Source organism: Oculina patagonica, chromosome 4 (assembly GCF_052425735.1).
Source record: "Oculina patagonica isolate OP01 chromosome 4, crgOcupat, whole genome shotgun sequence".
In the NCBI taxonomy this organism is placed as follows: domain Eukaryota; kingdom Metazoa; phylum Cnidaria; class Anthozoa; order Scleractinia; family Oculinidae; genus Oculina; species Oculina patagonica.
Window position 1 is genome coordinate 1,388,027 of NC_135761.1, and position 16,881 is coordinate 1,404,907.

The window sequence follows — 16,881 nt, forward strand, 5'->3', positions numbered from 1 at the left end:
CAAAACTACCAATACACTACTGCCACTACAACTAAAACTATCCCCTATTCCACTACCACTGATGCTAACACTGCCACTAGAACTTGAACTAAAACTTATTCTACTACAAAAAACCTACCACTGCTGCCACCACAACAACAACTATCACTTATCCATTAGTACCATCGTATGCCACTACAACCAAACCTGTCACTGCCACTAGAACAAAACCTATCACTTATTTCACACCATCAATCTTACTTCTACACCTACAACTAAAAAATACGCAACTATCACTTAATATACTACTAACAACCCGTCCACTGCCACTACAGTCGTCACTCGTCCTACTACCACTTAACCAATACTATTGCCATAACAACAACCACTATCACTTCTTCCACTACCACCAACCTTAAAATTGGCACTACGACTACGTCAACTTTCACTTGTTCTACTATCACCAACCTTACCACTGCCACTTCAACTTCGCAACTATCACTTATTCCAACCCATTGCCACTGCTACTACAACTATCACTTGTTCCACTATCAACAATTCAGTCACTGCACTACAAGTATCACTTACTCTACTACCACATTGGAATTTCACTACCACAACACAACTTTCCACAACACAACTGCCACTTCAACTATAAAACTATCACTAAGTTTACTAGCACCAGCCCTACCACTGCCACTGCAAATATAACTTCGCTTATCCACTACCAACCAACGCTACCACTGACACAACAAAGATAACTGTAACTTATTCTACAGACACCAGCCCAAACACTGCCAATACCCCTTTGCAATTATTACTTATTCCATTAACAACCAACTCTACCACTGACACAACAAAGATAACTGTAACTTATTCTACAGACACCAGCCCAAACACTGCCAATACCCCTTTGCAATTATTACTTATTCCACTACCAACCAACTCTACCACTGACACAACAAAGATAACTGTAACTTATTCTTCAGAAACCAACCCAAACACTGCCACTACCACTTTGCAATTATTACTTATTCCATTAACAACAACCCTACCACTGCCTCTAACCCTACCACTGCCTCTACAACTACAACTTTCACTTATTCAGTTCTACCACCACTCCTGCCACTGCCACAACAACGATAACTATCACTTATTTTACAGCCACTAACCGTACCACTAACACTGCAACTACCACTTCGCAACTACATCACTTATTCCACTACCATCAACCTTACCACTGACACTACAACTTTAATTATTACCCATTTCACTACCAACAACTCTACCACTGCCACTGCAACTGCGACTATCGATCTTACACTTACACTTACAACTGCGACTACTGCCACCTTACAACTTCTACTACAACAACGTAACTAGAGCTGTCAATTACTCAACATCACAAACCCAATAACTTCTACTAGCTCTAACACTACCACCGCCAAAAAAACTACACTATCACTTACTCCACTACCACAAACCCTGCCACTACCACAACTACATGTATCTTATCACTTTTATCACCAGCATGGACCACTATCACTTATTCCTCTGCCACCATGCATCTAAACCATTGCCTTGACAACTATAACTGTCACACATTCTACTTCTACTAACCTTTCTACTCTCATTACAACTATCACTATTCTATTGCCACCAGCCCTTCCACTGCCACTGTCACTACAACTGCCAGTCACTTATTCTTCTACCACCAACTCTACCACTAGCTGACACAAAACTATCACTTATTCCACTATCACTAACCCTATTACTGTCGCTACGACTACCACAGTCACTTTTAACACTACCACCAACCCTACCACTGACACTACAACTACAACCATCACTTATTACACTACAACCAACTATACCACTACTGCCACTAGAACTACTCAGTTACTTATTCTACTACCACCAACCCTACCACTCAGCTGAACCACACAAAACTATCACTTATTCCACTATCACTAACCCTATTACTGTCTCTACGACTACCACAGTCACTTTTAACACTACCACCAACCCTACCACTGACACTACAACTACAACCATCACTTATTACACTACAACCAACTATACCACTACTGCCACTTTACAACTACCAGTTACTTATTCTTCTACCACCAACCCTACCACTAGCACTATACACAAAACTATCACTTATTCCACTACCACTAACCCTATTACTGTCGCTACGACTACCACAGTCACTTTTAATCCCACTACCACCAACCCTACCACTGACACTACAACTACAACCATCACTTATTACACTACAACCAACTATACCACTACTGCCACTACAACTACCAGTCACTTATTCTTCTACCACCAACCCTACCACTAGCTGACACTACAACTACCAGTCACCTTATTCCACTGCCACCAACCCATCACTTGACAATACAACTACAACTATCACTTATTCCACTTCCACCAAGCACTAACACTGACACTACAACTACCAGTTACCTTTTACACTACCACCAACACTAACACTGACACTAGTCTACAGCTATCACTTATCCTTTTACCACCAAGCCTACTACTGACACTACGACTATCAATTATTCCACTACCAGCAACCAAAAATATGCCAATACAACTAGTGCTGCCACTTTTCTTCTGCCACTAATAAATTTAATCCTTCCACTGTCACTATAACTCTCGCCATCACTAATTCCACTACCACCTTCTACCCTCCTACTACTGTTAATCAATACTACTATTACCAAATCCACCACAACTTTCTACATGTTAAGCTAAAGTAGAGTTGTAAACAATGGCAATGGCAGTTGTAGTGGTAATTGAGTAGTTAATGGTGATACGTGGAAGATGAACTGATTGTTGTGTAGTTATTGGTAGTGAGTTGAAGTCAGTGGTAGTTGCTATGGAAATGGGGATGGTTTGTGGTGGATGACAGGTAATGTCAATAATATCTCTATTTAACTTGATCATTAAATATCAAAACATTGCAAAAAGAAAATCGAGTTTCGTTATCTTTTTACGGACAAGTTTCTAGAATAATGGCCTAGTCTATAAACTGTGTGCTAGTTTCAACGAAGACATATTATGAATATAATGCAAAAGTCACGTCAAATTGTTTCCATGACGTAAACAACGTATTATGTGATCAATAAGAAATTCATGTGAAATTCGTTCCGGTTTGATCTGATTTTTCGAACTGTGACTTATCTGTTTTCCGGAAAAAAGCGGCAATTATCGTGTCAACGAAGACTGGGAAACTGAGTACAAAGAAATGACATGTTGTTGTGCACGATTTCACTGATAATATAAATAACAAAGAAAACATTCACAAGGCTTCTTGCCTTAATTAAAGAAATTAATTTACAACTTCTATTAAGTATTTGTCTTACAATCATGATGTCGATGAAAAAAGCACTCAACAAAATCGTTCTGTTGATATCTTTTACATTTAAAAACAAAATCTTCTAAAGTTCTCGTTGACATGTTTCAATGTACTGTATTCGATAATTTCGGTTCAAGTTGTTGTCCCAAAACTCTTGGCCGTCAACACAATAATGTATCGCAAATTCTACTTCCAGATCAACCGCAAAATCGGCTGGAATCGTCATACGAAACCAGAACTTATCCGTTTTTCCATCCACGCTTGAGGAGAAATAATCCGCCCAAATATCTCGATAGGTCCTCCAGTCATCAAGCGTGAATCTTACTGTCACTTCTTTAGCGAAACATATGTTCGTTACTCGAATACTTCCACTTACAACTAAATCATCGCAAGAAATGCTTTCGAGACAAACGTTCTGACTATAAACACGCTCGAAGAAAGAACTTGTTTTACGCGGTTCGGTAAAACACGGCGCCAAGCACTTCCTTCTCGGTTGTGGACTGGGTAAATTTCGCGTACAGTTGCTGTTGACGTTCCACGCGTTACCGTTCAGAATGGTAACATTATCTTCACAAGCGTGTGGCGGAATAGTTTTCACGAATTCAAGCGTGAAACCAGCCGCATCTGCAAAGGAAACTCTCTTCTTGATTTTAGGCGTTGTGTCGCTGCTAATCTCATTCATCTCCTTTCGATTTCGCTGAAAAAGGATCTTTGCAGTGACATTTTAGTTTAGCCAGCCAAGATCTTAAACAGAAATTCGACTCGTTCTTTGTCTGGCATGACAAGCCGGACGCCGTTGTCACTTCGGAAATTAGTGACGTCATCTCCGGAAAACGAACTTGAGCGAAGGAAAACATTATTAAGTACAGTTCCTTTTAAACAAAGCATGCTACGGATCAGCTTTTAGTCATTATTTTGTAGTTTCGTACGGACAAAAACAAACGAACCTGTAGGTATTAAATGCAACAGAAGGTGCCACCTAAACTTTGAAGGACAAACACATCTCCTTTAATTTTAGTTCGTTTTGTAAATTTGATTAATCACCCAATTTGATTGCAGATTGTCAGCTACGTAACTGCTTCTTCAGTTTGCAGTGTCACAGATTGATTAAAGGCGATTAATTTCACGTACGGTCTGCTCTATCTTTACGCATTTTTCTACCTCGCAGTACAAGTAAACAAGCAAACAAAATTGTAAATCGTGTTGGTACTGTTAACCAACAATCATATTTGCAATAATTTTTGGAACTTTTTGATCGTGCTGTTCTAATCTACAAGTGTGCTGGTCGAGAACATGAGTGTGTTCTTTTTGTCAACCAATCAGATGTAAACTTAAAGCATGGCAAAGGGTTTTTCCTTTGTTCCAAGTTAGAAGACTGGTTGCTTTCTGACTGCTTAACATCTCCTTTAGTTTTAGTTCTGAGAGTCTGCTGGTGAACATCAAGACAGTGTATTCCTATTCCGTCAGTTGATGGGTCTCTTATTCTCATGGCCTGTCTCAGTTAACAATGTTATTAGAAGAAATTGTATGTAGGCGCCAGAAATCCCTTTGAGCACGTGTTAACTGACTGATGTTTTATGCAGTTTTCTTTGTTTAACTTGTCATAGTCATTTTACATTGTGGATAAAACTACCCTCGTGTCAGGCACTTCATTTAGCGCATGTTTAGATTTTTTGCTGAAGTTTTGCGCTCACTAGTCTTTCGATTGTGGCCAGTAAACTCGGTGAAATTTGTTTTGCCTCGTCCCATTCGCCAAGTAAGTTATGGTTTTACCAGCTTTGAAATTGACTGTGTATCAACGTAGTTGCCACATGATTACTTGTGTTTATTTTGTATTTTATTTTGCAGTATGCTATACACGATCGCGAACGGTCCGTATGGAGTCTGATTCATAACGAGTTCATGCAAGACGTCCATAACGCATTTTGAGTGCTTTCTTGGGACGCATTAAAGGTGATAACTTGGGAATTAAAGGTCATAAAATAAAAACTGAAATCAAACAATTCAGTAATACATGGTTAAAAAGGTTTTACGTCTAGCGTCACAAGTTCTGTGATCAACTCAACCACGCAGATAGTTCGCGAAATGCACCGCAAGGTAGTATTGGCCCGATCATCGCTGTTTTACGCTTAATTTCACGGTTTAACAAATATTCCTGTTTTCGACGTTTAAGATAATCCATATAGTATGTTTCAAAGTGGATAATGAGTCGATCTTTTATTTTATCTTTTTTTAAATAACACAACTATCTATTTATTCTAGTACTGTACAGTTTTGTTTCGTCATTAGTGATCTACAAGGCTCAGTTTCACAGGGTTTGATCCGTGACTAAGCCAACGAAAACCAAATGACATAATTCATTAATGAACATATTTCCATATGTAGATTTTCGTGTCTTTTGATTAATCCTTCAGTCTTGCCCGGAACCCATGTCTTTCAATTTTGGGGGGAAATCGGCAGTGACAGACGATTGGACGTTTGGTTTGGTTTTTATCGTTGCTTAAACTGACTTACAAGATTGCACTTTCCACTGGCCAGTTCATTCTTCTGTTAAATGAAGCGTTAACAAAGGGGTCTTAGAGATACAACTGATATAAAGGCAAACTGGATTGGACCAAGTGCACGTTTACAGTCTAGTCTAAACATATACTTGCATGTGTTTAAAATGAGAATATGTTTCATTGACAGTAATTGTACAAGATTCAGTTTCCTCCAGATGTTGTTTTAGCTTGCTGTAGTGCAACCGATCCAAAATATCGAACCTAAGTAAAAAAAATTTGATATCTTGGCAAATGGTCCTCCCTGAAGTCGTTGATTTTGTTGTACATTGCACGTAACGAACCAAATTCGCGTTCGGCGTGCAACCGAGCATAGTGGATTTATTTTTACGGGGTTGTTCAATATTCTCTTGATATTGGCATTACTTTTTTAAGATCTCGTAAAATGCAAAGCTAAGTAAACGTGAGTAGTGTGACATTATAAATTTTACTGTTTCTTTGATAATTAAAAACGTCTTCTCGTCGACTACAGGCCTTGCACAATATGCTCGCACGATATTAGTCTCCGTCGCTTTGTTTCCTTCAGTTTGTGTTTTTGTAACGACCTTTTCTAAAACTGTTCAGGCGAGACTTCTAAACACTGAACATGGTAATTGTTCCTGTTATTATTGTCCCAAAACTCTTGGTTCGAAACGCGATAACGAATTGCGAACTCCATGTGCCGATTAACTTCAAAGTCATGAGGCACTGTGATACGAAAGCTAAACTTGTCTGTTTTTCCATCTGCACAAGTGGACATGTAATCCGCCCAAATGTCCCGATACGACATCCAGCCATTGAGTGTAAATCTCACGGTCACCTCTTTTGTGAAAGATAAATTTGTCACCCGAATTATACCAGTGACGACAAAGTTCTCGCACGCGATATTCTCAAGGCAGACATTCTGGCTGTACACTCGCTTCATGAAACTGTCTGTTTGCTCTGACGGCCGAACAAAGCACGGAAACAGACATTTTAACCGTCTCTTTGGCAAATTTCCATTGATATCACAGTGCAGTTTCCACGCACCGACGAAGGTACACAAGTCGTCTTCGCTGCTGCATGGTGTAATGGTTTTAACGAATTCGAGCTTCAGGCCAACAAAGTCCGCAAAGCACACTTTCTTTGCTGGGGATGTTGGACTGGTTAGCCCAGATTTCTTGAGTTGTCCATCCGTTTTCATTGCTGCACGGATCTCGGATAACGGTCGAGAGGTTCAAAGTCTTCCACAGTCGAAGACGCTCTTCGGGCGAATTCGGATGAACTGACGTCAGCTTCGGAATCTAAAGATAGAAAGTGGAGCCAAATTTCGACAATAAACGATTTGCATTTCTGAAAATTTTACAGACTTTACATGTAACGCACTTCAATAAACGAAATCAGTCGAATAATGCAGCCAGGGAGCCCACTCGCCGAAGCGGTTTTCAGTAGGGCCAGGAGCCAACAAAATAATATTAATATCGTTACTAAAAAAAATCTAAAAGTTGCCTGCAAATCGTTAAGTTTGAATCTCTAAAATTTATATAAAGTTTAAATACATAACAATCCAGACAAGCCACATAAGGCTCCAGAAGTAACAGTGAACTACGAAATGTTCTAAAAGAAAACTGATCATGTTTTTTTACTTACGAGTGATCCGAAGCTTTTACCCTTGCTTGTCAAAGAAGACAACCTTTTCCCAGATGATAGCAAATTTCCTCCAAACGCGCTGTTTAGCTGTTCGTACACTAAGAAGCACGTGCGAGAAATAAGCATTGATCGAGAGTCAAAGCTTGTGACGAAGATATCGTAGCGACGGGTCTTTATAACAGTTCGCACTGCGAGGTCAACAATGTCACGAAAAAACCGTGACTAAAGTCATGCTCTTGAAAACATGAAAATAATACCTTCAATAGTCGGGAAAATACATCTCGTTGGGCTTTATGGTTTTTACGTGGGGTTTCTTCTAATTAATACCTGTTAAAATCGACCAAGAAGGGAATCGTGGCACGAAAAAAAGGCAAATATGAACAAAAGCAATGTCCATATGCAAATTTTAATCCAATAACAGCAAAAACACCGGCACAAGGCTATGACGTCACATGTTGAATGAAATCGTGCGTGAATTAACGTAGCGACCCGTGAAAAATCTGGAATGCCTTTTTTCATCCGAGTAAAATTGTAAGTTCAAGTTCACACTATAACATATACCGAAGCATGGGATTTGTGCACATCTAGCGGAACCTTAGCAATGATCTGAACGATGTATTAATGTTTCCTTAGCAGACGGATATTCGAGCAACTTGAGATATTTGGGTTGAGAGATCGGAGAACTGACAGTTCGAGCCACAAAAAATTCAGAAATTTCACAAACTGTTTAATATTTTCGCTCTCATGCGTAGTTACAACATTGACCGGAAAAAAAATTGTCTCTTTAAACGGAGACATAAAGGTGATTTTAAAGGTTGGAAAAGATCCTTTCTTTCTGCGCGAAACAATTATGTAATTTCCTTGAATAGTTCATGAGACAACCACTGTCTACAATATACACAAGCCAATCAAGGGATCTGATTGGTAATCAAAGCGAGCGGTGCGTGCAGTTCGAAATGGTTTCTTTCTTTAGAAGCTTTTAAACTCGAGTTTCATGTTCTTACAAACCTTTGGTCATGCAATTCTTTGGAAGTTTATTGCGCGCCGGCAAAAAGTCTGAACTAAGAGTTGTTCAAAAATAAAGCCTGAAAGCATTGGTGATGCAAGCATCGGTACACAAGGCGAGAAAAGACAAGTTCTGTTTACCTATCACACCCATGTCTTGACAGAACATCAATACTTTACAATATATAACATGACAAATGTAAATATCTTATACAGAGGATATTCAGTGAATAGATAGACTGTCCACAGCCTCTCGATTTTTCAACGCAAAAAAGCATATTTTTTCGCTTCCCGCCCCCCCCCCCCCACCCCCTTGCATCTTCCGTTTTGCGCTGGCGTCCAGTTCTCTTGCCGTTCTCACCGCGCGCTCATCGATCGAAAAAACACGAAAAAATAGAGGGCTGTGGACAGTGAATAGACCACTTCGCGCATATATTTTTTTTAATCGCAAAACACAGTGTTAGCGCGAAAATTCGATGTCAAAACATTTCATTATTTGATTTCTGAAAACCGAAAAATGAAAGAAGTTTTACATGGAAGATTTTGTAGGAGGGAAGAGGGAAGGGGTAAACATTCCTAACAAGATCTAAGAAGACCACCCATATCAATTCCCCCGATCAATTCCTAGCTCCTTTTTAGACTCATCACCATGTACCAAGGATCCCTTCCCAAGTGGGGAGAGGAGACTATCTTAAGGTTTCCATAACTATCATAAATGCGCAGAGGAATTTTTGCGCAGTTACACTATGCATGCAATATAAAACGATCCGTGAAACTTGTCCCGTAGTTTTGTTGCGCCGAACTTGTGAGAAACATTGCACGAAACTTTGCTTAAATCTGCTTTGTCGAACACCGCTAATTCGGCAAATCCTGCTGAGTTGACACGGTAGTCATGCAAGAGCTTGACGTCTGCCAGTCCTGTCTGTTCTCGGCCTGGGCAACTTCTTGCGTGATCTGTTATGTCCGTGATGCCTTGCTTGCCTATTTTGCGCAAGACCGTTTTTTCGATCATTGATCCTCATCCGTAGCTGGAACGATGGAACAGGAGTCAATCTGCATAACCAGGTAAACAACATGACAGCGCCTTGTACAATTGAGATTAAAACAAATACCGCAAAAAAAAAAATAACGACACGGTCCCGATTTGTCACGCAAAATAGACATCGAGGAAAAGTAGTCACAAAACGAAACCGTCTGTTGTCAAAACTAATAAGAATAATACATTTAACTTATGCCCGAGCTTATGTTATGATGGGCACTTTCGGGAACGAGATTTGCGGTTGTTTTTTTTTTAGTAAATGTTCTGTACACTTTTGCGACTAATATTCGTCACATTTCTGTACATAAAGCTTGTTGCAGTCACCAGGGCCTCGAATGCCTGCATGTATTTCGAAATGTTATTGATTAAAGAACTAGTCCTGTTTATAGATATGGCCAACGCTCTAAGTACGAACTTTGATCGTCCTCAAGTGTTACAATCACTGCACACGTGTTGGAATCGTGCAAGGTTTGACACTTGGCATTGATTGAAATGTCCTTGTTTATTCAATTTCAATTATGAATTTATACAACATGCACGATCTTTTTATATTTTGATAATATTTCCTATTTTCTTCGTTTACACTACAAGTTTAGTAATAGGAATTTTCAAAAATATTCTATAACATATAAATTTAGAGTTCGTATAAATAATATGGATGTCTTTGCGTGGATGATTGTTCGCTTTTTAGCATAAATTAAACACAACATCGCAACGCAAAGGTTGGTGAATACCGTAATGTCCTCACTTAAAGGAGAAAAATGTTCAATGTCTGTTTCTCTTCAGGGATGACTTTCACAAATCGAAAACGCAAAAATAAGACCTGTAACGGAATTACAGACTATTCTTCAGAGGTGAATTTTGTTGACCTGCAAATTATACTGGGCACGTCGCTGACAACTCTTTGTTCAAGGAATGCTAAGATATTTAAACTCTACGTTTTCTTGAAAACACAAAATCCTTTGCCAAAACTACAAATTCGGAACGGTTTGTTCCGAACGCAGATATGATTGCCGGGCTCAAATAACAGCTGACGAGAGCTCGCAATAGTGGACTGTCGTGGCGGCAAAGCCGACGGCTAATTTTATTATATACAAAAAAGCTGTTTAGTCAGGAAAATTATTTGTCCACGATGGTGTGAAGAAAACATTCTGCAGAGTAATTTCGATTAAAATTGTTGTCCCAGTATTCTTCTCCAGCTGTACAGTACCGAATGGCGAACTCTAATTTTCCTCCGACCTCCAAATCTTGAGGAATCGAAATTCTAAATTGAAATCTGTCCGTTTTTCCGTCAGATGATTTCGGTACATAGTCGGCCCAGACATCACAATAGCTCTTCCATCCGTCCACTGTGTATCTGGCTGTTACTTCTTTAGCGAAGGCAATGTTTTTTACTTTTACAGTGCCAGTCATTGCAAAGCCGCAGAAAACAACGTTCTCCAAACACACATTTCTCTCAATCACGCGAGCTATGAAATTGTCGTCGGAAGCAGGCTGAGTAAAACAACAGCTCAAACGCTTTAGGTGAACCGGCGTTGCAGAGTGGCTTAAAATATCCAACTTCTTGTTCCGGGATAGGTCTTCCTCGCTGCTTGCCGGCGTGATCATTTTCACAGAGACCAGATCCTGGCCGTCAAAGTCCGCGAAGTGAACTCGCCGTTTCGATGCCAAATCGTTCGGCGAATGTAGCGGCGAGTTCGTCTTCTCCTGTTGTTCTTTCATAATCGTCATCAGCACACTTCCCTTCAGACAAGGGAAATAAAAGTTGTTATTCGAATCCAGGACTACTTTAAGCAGCGCATAAATAGCTTTCGGTCGTGTTTCGTAATGGCGGCTTCGGACTGCCTTTCGTGCATTCAAGCATATTTACATTGATCAGCCACAGCTCCGTGACTCGATGCATGTCCAGACGGCGTGACGTCATTTGATTGTGGAGGATTCCCGTCAATCTGTCAATAATTACGTCAAAGGCTTTCAATTCAAGCACGCGACAAAAAAAAAAAAAAAAAAAAAAAAAAAAAAATTCACATTAACAGAGCAAAGAAAAGTTGTAATCACATTTTGATAGCAAATAAGTATTTTTTTTTGTGTAGAAGTTAAGGGAAATATAGTAGGGATTTTGGGTGCATTTTGGTATTTGTATTTACTTTTAGATATCGTATAATCAGATCTCAACCTCTTAGCTTAGTAGACGTCTACAAAATGTTGGATGGAGCTGGGGAGTGGTCCATTTATATCCATACTTGTCGTTTCCTTTTACAGGCTTGAAAACAAAGCTCTAGACGAAAATGTCATTATTTTATCGACAGACGATTTCGATGTTAACACGTACTGGGAAACGAAAACGGAAGTGTCAGCATGCAATCCACTTCCGGTCCTTGTATAAGTTACATAACACATAAACTTCGAGACTGTATGTTGGTTTGAAAATAATCCCTGCAAGTACATGATTGCATAGGGACAGCCTCGAGATGTCAGCTGAAATAAGAAGTGACTGTTCTCACTGATCTAGTGTGTTTATAGCATTTTTTAAGTAAAAGCCCCATATTACTGAGACCATATTAACTGCCGCCAGGATCAACTGTTACTCCACTCGTGTCCTCTACACCTGATACCCAGGTTATATCAACTGAATTCATAAACAGGAACTGTTTCATTGTCCCAGGAACACAGTACTGATCTTCACTTCATTTTCCATAGTCTCAATCAATCAATCAATCAATCAATCAATCAATCAATCAATCAATCAATTTCCAATGTCAACTGACCACTCACGACATCAGGCAATCGGTGTTTTATGTAATGCATGCTAGCCACAGAATAACACCGGGCGATAAAGGTTAAAATTTAAAGGAGATCAGCAGTGCAGAAGAAAGTGACTGCCAAAGAACATTGACATCATGGGGAGGGGGGAGGGAACTAACAAGCTTTTCCTTTTTATTGGGTCATGTGACCCTGAAAATATAAAAGTGCCTGCTAGAAAATATAGTAACAGCACTTAAGTTGATGAAAAGATTAGGTTAGTTTCAACTTGGAGAAGACAATATAACAACCTTTTATTAGTTTGAGGTTTTCATGTATTCTACCACAAGGAATAAAGGAAAAAGCAAAGCAGCAACAAACAACAACAAACTGGGCCTTGCCCATTCCTTTTTCCAGGTCACTGGAGTACATCTCAGTGAAGCCTTGGAAATTTGCCCCTAGGCCTGCATGCGTAACACATGACCAAGCCATCCAGGCCCCATCAATTTCAGGACTTAATGGCAAATTAATCAACAAGTTAGGGAGTGTTTCGCAAGGCATGTCAAAAACAAAAAGATTATAAAGAAAATGAACAAGTGGATCAAGGTATTACAGCCAACAAGGTATACATTCATATTCTACACTCAAGAACCAAAAAAAATTAAATCTTTTACAACAATGTAATTTTTTAATTTTAATTTTTTTATTTTTATTTACTTATTTTTTGTCAGTGAAAATGTACCATGTTACAGCATATCATTTAATTTGCGAGACACAACAAATCATAACACTGAAACTAGGGTATATCCTTGTGTGTCTGGCTCGCATTAAAATTGTGCAAAATAACGATTATCGTCAATTTTCTTTTATAATAAAATTGTTGTGTATTTGCTCAATAAAGTTGCCCTCTACCCCAAAATCAAGTCCCCCTTCTTAGCCAGCTAGGCTAAGAATGGTGAAAATCTACAACTCACAGCCCTTAAAAGCAGTCAGAAAACAAAATGTATCTACAGTCAAAACCAGCCAATAGTGACTCCCAATTACAAGGTAAAGAAATATTCAAATGGGAACACTTTTGGATCTCGCTCTTTGTTTTCCTTGTTCATTCATGAAAGTAGTTCAAAAGTTTAAACCGCAACTTCACTTGAACTCGAATGTTGATTTGATTCATGCCTGGCTTCACATAACAGATACGAGAATTTTTCGGTATATAGCTTGCATACCCATGGGTCAGTAACATTATTTTCTTTTTGTGTTTCTCTTTCTTTGACATTTACGGTACGCCAATGTGCTTATCGTGGAAGGGTTGAACAAAAACAGGGCGGTGAACATAATGCAGAGAAAACTTTGTGTGTGATGTTTAGCGGGGCAAATACTTATGTGTAGTTTGAATATTGAACTGTTCACTTCAAGAATACTGGAATGAAGAAGGAACTTATAATTATATTAACAAATTTACTTCGTTTCCAAGAGGCATGCCTGACTGGTTTTGACCGTAACCATCAAAGTTAGAATCGGAAAACTTTAAATGAGCATCCCATCATTGTTTATAATCAAGGAAATACAGTGTTAAAGTCAAAACAGCTGAAATGCAATACAACAATACCAATGAGATTTTTTTAATTGTGAGCTGTGAGTTCCAATACTGTTTCAAATTTCAAAAGTTTGAAATAATGCTTATCATTCAGCCGCAACTTCCATTGGCTAGCGAACCATTTTATCAAAACAAGGATCATGTAACACAACTTTCTCTGTTTGTGGACCAATACCGATACTGTAGAACTGTCAGTTCTTGTTGGAGTTAATAACAAAGACGTGATTGAAATCTTTTCAAAGGCCCGAGCCTTGCCAGCAATTACTTTGCTGATAATAGAATGGAGGTTATGGTCGAATGATTTGAACAACGTAACATTTTTCAGTAAGAGGTTTTGAAATTTATGCCATGGAATCTAAACCATTCTCGACTTGCGGAAGTTCACACTCATTTGGCATGTCCCGGCCATTCTGACTATAATACGTATTTGCCATGCAGTATTATATTTACAGCAAACATAACGAGCGACTTTCAAAACAAGTATGTTTATCAAAGACAAATCTAACAGAACTCTTGAACTTACAGCTGGACTGTTAAAAAAATAATAAATAACAAACTATTGTTTATCAACTAGTTAAGTCATAAACTCGCCAACTCTGGAAGAGGGGATGCTATGCATCTCATTTAACCTGTCAGCCAAAATGCCCAGGCCGTGTCACAAGGCTGTGCAATAACTGCTGTAACACAAGTAAAAAATTTGAAGGGCTATTGGCTATGTGCCACTTTGTTATAACGCATTTACACTGAAAGTGAAAAAAATTAATAGTCATGTATATTTGTAGCACTGTATGCTTGTGAGGAGTGTGTTTTATTCTTCACTCAACTTGCAACAACTCATTTAAAAAAGTTAAATGATTTATCAGCAAACTTTTGAAGCCTGAAAGAAAGTCTGATGAAGTTTTATTTAAAAGTTTGCTGATAAAGCATAATATTTTTGCTGATGAAGCAATGGCAAGCTGAAACATGCTCTTGTGCCAAGCAATACAGCTCAGATGGAAATGCTATATTAATTTTCCCACAGCTAGTCATTTGCTATTTGAAACAAACAGCTTAAAAGTTTATACCAGCTTATGTGACCCACTTTGCAGACGTCATGCCTTGAACATTAATTTAGTACACGGGCAGGCGTGAGCTCACGCACTGAGAAACGGAGAGTTGGCACGTTTTCTACCTCGCTTGCCTCGATTTGCATTAAAACACAATGATAATATCCTTCAGATTGGACTCTAAAATCTGCACATGTTCTTCCTGGGTGCTAATTGTTCTAAATGTTTTTCTCTTTAAAGACAACGTCAAGATGCTGTTTACGTAAATTTAAACCTACCAGAAAAACCCATGTGTTACTTTTCGATCCTTTACAATGGATGTGCCATTGTCCTTTCCACTTTTGTCATGGAGTGCGAATATTTTATTGTTCCTGTCGTTCTCACCGAGCACAATTATTTCTAAAGAGACTCGCCATTCTATTGAAACCAGCGTTCGATGCACGCGCCTCTCGGCATTCGATGCGGTAGTTTAGACCCCTGTTATTGTCCCAAAACTCTATCCCTTCGCCCTCAAAGCGAACAGCAAACTCCAGAACCCCTCCGGAAGCAATAAAGTACTCTGGAAGTGTCAATGCAAATGAAAACCTGTCGGTTGCCCCGTCGTTCGATTCAGGCACGTAAACTCCTTGCAGATCGGTGGAAGATATCCAACCGTCTAATGTGTATCTCACAGTAACACTTTTGTGGAAGCAAATGTTTTTCACTTTAACTGTTCCCCAGATTGAATTTTGCGAAGCAACAGCGTTTTCCAGACAAACAGTCTGTTCCTCTAGTTTGTCTCTGAAATCTTCTGAAGCAACCGGTTGTGCGAAACACACATGCAATGTCTTCTTCGCTCGCTGGAGCTCCCGTTTGGTCATTTGCAACGCGACGTGAATGTTATATTCGTCGTCGCTGTACGTAGAAACAAGCGGCTTCCCGCAGCCATCCGCAAACTGCACAGATTTTTTCCGTGGAGGAGGGAGCGATCTGTGTTTGCGAAGGATGGAATGGCAGCCGTTTTCTCCATCTATATCGTCCTCTGAGAACGGAGGAAACACTGAATTAACCCTTTTAATTGTAGGCCAATCGCACATGTTGCCACAGCAATTCTCACTCTTTTCGCATTGTTTTTTTCCACTCATTTCCACCGTTCTCGTTGCTTGAAGAACTTCATTCAATTTCTCGCACCAACGGTGGAAACAAAACCAGCGCTCTGAACGTCGTGAAAGGTTTGTGTGCGAATGATCACGCACGCTGGTCAATTGACTCCATCTGATTGGTTCGTTAATAATGTAATATCTACCCATTGTTTAGTTCTCTCGATCAAAATTTTCTTTTCTCAGAAAATAATGTGTCATTACCGTCGAATTATGCGAAATAACAAAAGGAAAGAAAAATTATTTGAATGTTTTCTACTGTTCATTATCTGATACCGTTTTTATTGAACAGTTTATTAGGCATTGTGGTCATATGATGATCAACAGAATAATAATCTTCATGTCGCAACAAATCCCGCCTTTCACTTTCCAGTCGTCTTTCGCATAGATCTACAACCGATTGAAATTTCTCCCTTGGTGGGTTTCGGTGCGTTTCGGTTTGTCAAAAACAACAAAACAAAAAAACAAAGATCATTTTGCATCTTTCTGTGTAATGGCCAACTGGTCACACAAAAGTCACGTAATCCTCCCTTGTCACGCAATCCGGCTCGGTAAAACTTTATCGATCAAAAATTCCAGGCAATCTAATGTCAATATTATTCATCTATTGAGGTAGAAAATGAATCTCACTTACTTTGTTCCTGCACTTTACACATGTGTGATAAAAAGTTCTTTATAAAGATGGAAATTTGTAAAATTTCAATTTTAATACACCAAGTTATTCTGGTAAAATATAATTTTTTTTAATTTCAATACCATAAATCCTTTTATTTGTAAGAAGTTAGATTTAATACTCTA

General features: G+C 39.0%; 4 protein-coding genes across 4 annotated transcripts; all 4 read right to left on the reverse strand.

The window, feature by feature from the left end:
• Positions 1-3,004: 3,004 nt before the first annotated feature.
• On the reverse strand, positions 3,005-4,100 carry LOC144652060 (protein phosphatase 1 regulatory subunit 3D-like). Its single transcript, XM_078512100.1, has one exon. It carries the CDS (start codon positions 4,032-4,034, stop codon positions 3,435-3,437), a length of 600 nt encoding a protein of 199 aa, XP_078368226.1. The 5' UTR covers positions 4,035-4,100; the 3' UTR covers positions 3,005-3,434.
• A 1,802-nt stretch (positions 4,101-5,902) lies between these two features.
• Positions 5,903-7,803, reverse strand: LOC144652061 (protein phosphatase 1 regulatory subunit 3C-like). The gene is made up of 2 exons (XM_078512101.1): positions 7,519-7,803; positions 5,903-7,172 (listed from the first exon to the last, which is right to left on the reverse strand). Exon 2 carries the CDS (start codon positions 7,070-7,072, stop codon positions 6,461-6,463), a length of 612 nt encoding a protein of 203 aa, XP_078368227.1. The 5' UTR covers positions 7,073-7,172; positions 7,519-7,803; the 3' UTR covers positions 5,903-6,460.
• A 2,242-nt stretch (positions 7,804-10,045) lies between these two features.
• LOC144649046 (glycogen-binding subunit 76A-like) lies at positions 10,046-11,446 on the reverse strand. Its single transcript, XM_078508508.1, has one exon. The coding sequence runs from the start codon at positions 11,291-11,293 to the stop codon at positions 10,682-10,684; it is 612 nt and encodes a 203-aa protein (XP_078364634.1). The 5' UTR covers positions 11,294-11,446; the 3' UTR covers positions 10,046-10,681.
• Positions 11,447-14,367: 2,921 nt separating this feature from the next.
• Positions 14,368-16,178, reverse strand: LOC144649047 (protein phosphatase 1 regulatory subunit 3B-like). The gene has a single exon (XM_078508509.1). The coding sequence runs from the start codon at positions 16,066-16,068 to the stop codon at positions 15,325-15,327; it is 744 nt and encodes a 247-aa protein (XP_078364635.1). The 5' UTR covers positions 16,069-16,178; the 3' UTR covers positions 14,368-15,324.
• Between the last annotated feature and the right edge of the window lie 703 nt (positions 16,179-16,881).